A 7,528-nucleotide genomic window follows, 5' to 3' on the forward strand; every position below is an offset into this window, starting at 1 on the left:
CAGGTAACCTATGTTGCCACCACCTCTACAGACTGGTTCTGAGACCCCCCCCCCAGGTCTATGATTTCAGTCTCAGTTCAGTCCCTAAATATTTCTGTGGAGTGGATCTGACAATATCATCTTCAGGAACAACAGAGCCCTGCTCTGACTTCCTGGACCAGTGTGAGCCTCAGCCTTAGATATCTTTAGGAGATCTCAGGCCAATGATCTGGAGAGAGGACAGATGGCACAGAGGGCTACTTATGTCACAGGAAAGCAACATCTAGGGAGCCTAGGATGTATGCTGAAAGGAAAGAAGGAATCATATTCACAAACTGGATTCTTAAAGGAGGGAGGCGTTTGGGAGTAGAGTTCCAATGGAGAAGAAAGAACCGTGGTCTCTAAGAGAAAGTTAGCATTTGTCAAAGACCAATGAAACCTCCTGGTAGAAGATGAGCAGCTTGCTCACACAATAATGAGGACAGGCCAGGGCTGGGATGTAGCCCAGTGGCAAAGCATTTGCCTAGCAAGTGCAATGTTCTGAGTTCAATTCCCAGGACCCCCCAAAAAAAAGAAAAGACAAAAATAAAGTACAGAAAAGGCTAATAGCTATTTATTTCAGGTTCTACTAAATATTCTCTGTATTCTTATTGTAAAATTTTACAGTTGAGAAAAAGGGGGTAAGGATAAATTAAAAATAAAACTTCCCATCAGCCCAATGGAATAATACATGTCTATTTTAAAAATAAGGAAGGGCTCTATGTTCCCATCTGGAAAGATCTCCAAGAAACACTGTGGAAGGAGGGGAAAGGCAAGTTTCAGAACTGTGTGTTTTTTTTTCATTTCCAGGGCTGGGAATAAAACCTAGGGTCACTATACATGCTGTACAAGTTCTCTACCACTGAGCCACAGCCCTGGCCCTTGAGAAGCAGATTCCACCCAATCTTATCTGTATGAAATGTCTTTTCAATGTGTATGTCTATATCTTTCTAGATACATAAAGTTAAATCTAAAAGAGACAGGAACTTATTAACTTGAAACAGATGGTATGCACTAGGCATGAGGCATCACTTGAATTTTTAAAATGATAATCCATATTATTTTTATAATTACAACAAATCAATAAATAATTTTTATAAGTGACTGGCGCAGCCCAAAACAGTAAAGTCAAGTCTCTCCAGGTTAGCAGGCTTCCCATGAGGCCGGTTACCAGAGTTTCCACTTGCCCTGGCCTGGCCTGGCCTCTTTCCTGATTTGACACTCAGATGTCTGCACGAGGGTCGGTGACAGATGCCAGTGGTGGTAGTGCTGACAAGCCTCAAGCCACATTGTTCCATTACTTCCAGCTCCCTGTTGCCCTTCTCTTGGCTGCAGTGAGTGCTGCTTTCTCTTATCTGCACCTAGCAAGAGTCAAAAGTTCTTGTGAGTGTGACTGCAGAATACCGGGCTTTCTAAAGCTTCCTGATAATGCTTAAATTCCTTTCAGAGAGGCACTGCTTGCAGTCAGGTTAGGGGACCATGTGGCTTGGGCACATTGTGTACTTGTAGTTGGATTACAAACCAGAGGAAAGCTGGCAATACACAATGGAAGAGACATTTTAGGATGTGCTTATAAGACCACCGGGAATGATAACCTCTCTCCCTAAGCCAGTCTATCAGCTCCCCTACAGGACCCAACTGAATAAGAGTCTCTGCATGATTGAGCCATTGAACACTTGCAAAATCTCCTCAAGATACCAAGAACATTCTCCTAGTAAACACATAACCATCAGACACATTTCTGGGACATAGCTTTTTTATTTTTTTATATTTGATCAGTAATAGGACTTGAGCTTAGGGCCTAGGTGCTATCCCTGAGATTTTTTTTTTTTCACTCAAGGCTAGTGCTCACTTGGAGTGCTATCACTTGGACCCACAGCACCACTTTTCTGGTGGTTAATTAGAGATGAGACTCATCTCTAATTAGAGTCTCATGGACTTTCCTGCCTGGGATGGCTTTGAACCTCAATCTTCAGATCATAGCCTCCTGAGTAGCTAGGATTACAGGCATGAACCACTGCCACCCAACCAGGACACCACTTTTATTAACAGCAATGCTTGGTTTGAGGGGCACTTTGGGATACCCCCAGTTAACATTAGCTAGTCCTGACACAGGAATTTCAACTTAGTAACCTTACATCCCTTTATTAACAAAGTTCATTAAACATTTTGTCCCACATGACTAGCTTTTTGCTTGAAGATCATGTGAACAGCATGCTGTCTTATCAATTTGTTTCTCATTGAAAAACCTCAGGGAGAGCAGCCATCTTCTCCTGCTTTCTCTTCATCCTCATGGTACAGTCTCAGGCCATGTACTTTCCTCTACTTTCTGGATTCCCATAGAAAAGGTGGAGAAAGGTTTAAAACCCCAAAATAAAGTTTCACAGGTGAGGATAAACCTTTCATACATTGTTCATTCATTCTCTCAGCCTAGCGGACCACATTCAGAAATACAAGTTCTCACCGAGGAAACGGACAGGGGGAGGATGGGAAGGGGAAACAAAGGAGGAGGCTACAATGCTTGATAAGAAATGTACTCATTATCTTGCCCATGTAATCGTAACCCTTCTGTACAGTCTTTTCACAATAAAAAATGTATCTCCACTCTTTTCTGAACGTGGAAAACACAACAATAAAAGAAAAAGGTCAGAAAGAGATGTAGGCTTGCTACCAAATGTAAAAGTATTCCTAAAACAGCCCTCTGGGGTTCCCCCACACTGACTCAGGCCTTGGGTTTCCCTCCCTTAGGGAAGCAGGTGAGCTTCTCCAAGGCCACAGATGCATTTGCATTTGAAGAAGACAGCAGCAGTGATGGGCTTTCTCCAGTTCACACTCGAAATGAAGACCCCCAGAGTGCTGCAGGATCCCCCCAGGATGCAAAAACCACAGAAGCCCCTTTGGCAGGCCCTGTGGGGACAATCGAGGTAAGACATCAGCTATGGCATCTGAGTTTCCTCATTTCTTCATAATATTTCTCTCTGTATGTATGTGTGTGTGTGTGTGTGTGTGTGTGTGTGTGTGTGTGTGTGTAAGCACACACTCAGGGTGGTGCTCTCACTTCACTTCTTCACTCAAGACCAGTGCTCTATTACTTGAGCTACATCTTCGATTCTGGCTTTCTGTTGGTTAATTGGAGATAAGAGTCTTGTAGCCCAGGCTGGCTTTGAACCATGATCCTCAGATCATTGTTCTGAGTAGCTAGAATTATAGACAGGAGCTACCAATGCCTGAGTCTTGAAATCAATCTTGCTACCGTTGATGTGGCGGAAACTTCAGAGCTGTTTCTTAATGATCCATCTCATGTTTTGTTTGTTTGATTTTGCTTGTGAGGCGGGCAGAGTTTTGCATGCTGGCTTCAAACTCATAATCCCATTTCAGTCTTCTGCCACCTCCCTCCCTCCCTTCCCCCACCCCCAGCCACACACAATACTCTGTGCTGGAACAACGGGCATGTGCCACCACACCTGGCTTACTTGCATCTTTTTTATACCCCTCCTCACCTTATTCATCCTGGAGATCACACACACACACACACACACACACACACACACACACACACACACAGGATCAGTCCAATTCCTTAGACTGTTGAGTCATGGCTGAGTTTCCAGGGAGTGGGGTGAAGGAAAGAAGAAAATGCCAGCAGGCCCATGTGTGTTCTTCTACCTTTTAACAATTACTGAACTACCAAGCTACTACAAAGTTAGCTTGCAGCCCTCACACACACTTAGAGCTTACCTCTTTCTGGACAAATCCACAAAACCTCAAGAGCGAGGAATGTGTATTGAAAACACTCATAAAACACATTTATGCAGAATGTAAGCAACAGCTACTACTAGGTTGCCTACTCTGGTTCAGGAGTAACTAATGCTGGGCACTTTACAGCCATCGCCTCGTTGACTCCCACAGTCCCCGCTCTAGGGTAGGCCCTCTTGCTGTTGATTCCAGCGGTGGAAGAACTAAAATGTATGAGGCTGAGGAATCAGGTGACCTTGGGAATCACCACAGTGCTGCCAGTCCGGAGTTGCTATTGCCAGAAGCCACATGCAGGCTCAATCAACATTTTCCCTAGCCCAGCTTGATGATGTTTATGGACCTCTAAAAAGGAGATGTTGGGGATATACGCCTGGCAGGAAGAGATACACTTGTGCGGACGTGACATGTGGACATATTTGCTGTCCTGATTCTGCAGTGTCCTTCCTCTGAAGAGAACCTACTAGACCACAATTTTATTCCTGATCTGTGGGGTATGGTTCAAGTAGTAGGGGTCTTTCCTACCAAACGTGAGACCCAGAGTTCATACTTTAGTTCTACGATAACCTGAAGTTGCTTTTACATGATGCTTTGAACAATTTTGTTCATGAAACGAAGCTTTGTGGGCCATGGACTTTTCTACCTGTAGCATCTTGTCAGCCTCAAAATGATCCCGATTTTAGAGCGTTTTCAACTTGAAATTCTGGTTTAAAGACGATCAGCCTGTATTAGAAATGTTTTTCCCCTGGAAAAGCCATACAGATAAGCAGGGGCAATCTTACAAATTACTATCCATGGCCCATTTTCCTGAAACCCTGTTAGTCACTGGTCGCTGTCAGCCCTATCTTCAGTCCATCAGAGCAAACTGGAAGCTGAACCAAGAAGAAAATGCAAGGAGGGAGGGAAACGGGAGGTATGAGAAGCAGAGCTGAGATATTTGTGCATTTATTGTGCAAGAGTTTATAATCAAAGCATTTTTCTTCCCCCTGCCTACATGCCAAGGCTGCTCTTTGAAACCAAACTTCTTTGATAACGTTAAGCGTTTCATCAGACTGTCTGCACAGATTATTCTGACAGCAAATGCCTGAGCTTCAGATTTAAGAATGGCTTGAGCAGAAGACAAGTTCTCCTCTGCTTAACTCTAGGAGAGGGGAAGAAGGAACGAGCCCTGAGCAAACCCAGGAAAAATGCCAAAGTCCTTTCAGGTTATTTCACCCAGAAACAGCTGACAGATGAGGACACCGAGATTCTAAGAGAAAAGCAGCCCAGGGGTCTGGAGGCAGGTGCCAGAGCTCAAGGTGCTGAGCAGCCCCATTCTGACCTCCTGGGGAGAGATCCTGAGCAGGCTCTTTTTCCTTTGGGTGAGAGTCACTGGGTAGGAATGTGGGAGAGGAAGAAAAGAGAATTATGCCTTTTTTGGAGTCTTCAGCAGACAGAAATGTGCCTCTTGTAAAGGTTTGAATGACCCTACACACACACACACACACACACACACACACACACACACACACACATGCACGCACATGCATGCACCTCCCACATTTATCTATCTATTCATCTTTATGCATGTGTTCATGAATTTGTATATGCATTTGCACACACATATCCCACATGTGCAGATATGTACATACACATACATATATACCCCACATGCATATACAAATAGACATGATAATCTTCATGCATATACACTCACCCAGACATGTCTTGTAGTTACTCATTCATGTGAACATTTATGTCAGCAAATGCATATACATAAATACATATGCACATATGTGTATACATAACTAAAAACATATACATATAAGCACACATGCATATATGCTCAACACACAAGCATACACATACTCAGACACATTCAGACCTGTACCCATATATATATTTACATATGCATATATTCACATTTACTCAGGCATGTACTCATATACACATAGGTACACACATACACAATTTTTTTCCCCCAGAGCAAGGACCAAATTCAGGGCCTTGCGCTCACCAGGCAGGAGTTCTTCCTCTGAGCTAAACCCCCAGCCCCACACACTTTTTCCTCTAACTACCAACACCATTTATTGTAGCTCTACTTTTCCCTAAAGTTCCTACACTCACTCTGTCCTCTTCCTATCTTCTTTTCAATCTCCTTATTAAACCAGGAGGTGGCCCTTGTCATGGACAGGCAGAGCCTTCCACAGCATGACCAGATACCCCTGTCTCGTTGGAGCAAACCAGCCTTAACTCCTCTTCAGAAATCAGTTTGGAAATCGCCTCCTTTCTCTGTCTGAAATACCCTGGATTGGCTGATAGATTTGGTGATGTTCTCCTAGAAAGTACTAGCAGTTCCTGTCTGCCTAGATAAGAAGCCAGGGTGCCAAAGCAGTAGAGCTTTGCCTAGGAGACTTTAACATTTGTATATTGCTCACCTTTTATTCCTGTCTCCTAATAATGGCTAACATCTGGATTTCAGGATCATGCATCAGGCTCAGAAAATGATAAGAATGATTCCACCTCCCAGCCCAGTAACCAGTCTGACTCAGGGAAGCACGGGCTCAACGCTTCCATTCCTGTGCATGCTGCCGTAAAGGTAGGGACTGTTCAGCGCCCCTCCCCTACCTCCACCCCATTCCTACTGAGCACCCAGCTCACAGAAACTGCTGAGAGCAGAGCTTCTTGAGTCAGATTTGATTACATAAGGAGAGTCCTGCGGACCCATAACCAGGTTCAAGCCCTAGAAGTATCACAGAACAGGAGTTGAGAAAGGGGCTATCCGTGTAGGGACCAAGATTCTATTCTGGGGCTTGTCTGCACTGTGTGTTGGCATTTTTGTGAGATTACAGCTCAGCTACCATATTCCTAAATTAAAAATATTTCATGAGGTCACCCTTAAGAGAGACACAGCTGATTGGAATACACACCTGATTTGCCAGGGCCATAAAACAGAACAGGGAGGTTGGATTTTGTGCCAGGAAGGCTTTGCATAATATAAAAGCTTAGCAGTCATGGCAGTTTCCTCCTAGAGAAATGATGCGGGGGGGCCAAGAGGTGACATTCACAGTAGATGAATAGCTGTAATAATTATAATGCTGTTTGTTCTGCTAGTACTGCGGTTTCAACTCAGCACCTCCATTTTGGTCAATTCATTTGTTTGGATGATGCTCTACTACTTGAGCCGGGCTACCAGCCCAGCTTTTTGTTGGCTCTTTTGGAGGTGGAGTATCATGGCTTTTTTTGTCTGGGCTGGCAGTCCTCTAAACGTAACCTCCTGAGTAGCTAGGATTACAGGCAGGAGCCACCAGCATCCATTTATTTATTTTATGTTTTGGTTGGTTGTAGGTCTTGAACAAGAACCCATTTATTATAATGAATTTCTTATTTAATCTCAGCCTTCAATCCACAGAGTTCTCACTGCTCAATGAGCTCCTTGATCATCACTTGGCCTTCTATTACGGCATTTTATGTTACTCAGCTTCTGTTAGATTTGAGAGGATGTTTAATGACATCACTTAATATATAGCGTAGGGGATCCTTTTATAAAGGAGGGTTATAAATTAAAATAAAATGATAAAGTAACAATGTTATGTTCTCAACGGATGGCAAACACTTTAGTTTCCTGGTAAAGCTCTCCGCCCAGATTACAATTCTCTCCATTCAACAGTTTTAAAATTATGTGATTATCGATTTATCTTGTCCATTACAGAGGAAGCAGGAGGAAATGGTTCACACTAAGACTATATATAAAGAGAAATTACATTACTGCTTCTAC

The 7,528-nt window shown here is 43.5% G+C and overlaps 1 protein-coding gene across 1 annotated transcript in view; it reads left to right on the forward strand.

Moving 5' to 3' along the window:
* Positions 1–7,528, forward strand: part of Myocd (myocardin) — a 60,665-nt gene that overhangs the window by 30,383 nt on the left and 22,754 nt on the right. The window contains exons 6-7 of the mRNA XM_013013108.1: positions 2,767–2,942; positions 6,233–6,349. Of these exons, the coding sequence (XP_012868562.1) occupies positions 2,767–2,942; positions 6,233–6,349 (293 nt within the window). The remainder of the gene's footprint in view (positions 1–2,766; positions 2,943–6,232; positions 6,350–7,528) is intronic.

This window comes from Dipodomys ordii, unplaced genomic scaffold, assembly GCF_000151885.1.
Source record: "Dipodomys ordii isolate 6190 unplaced genomic scaffold, Dord_2.0 Scaffold19, whole genome shotgun sequence".
In the NCBI taxonomy this organism is placed as follows: Eukaryota; Metazoa; Chordata; class Mammalia; order Rodentia; family Heteromyidae; genus Dipodomys; species Dipodomys ordii.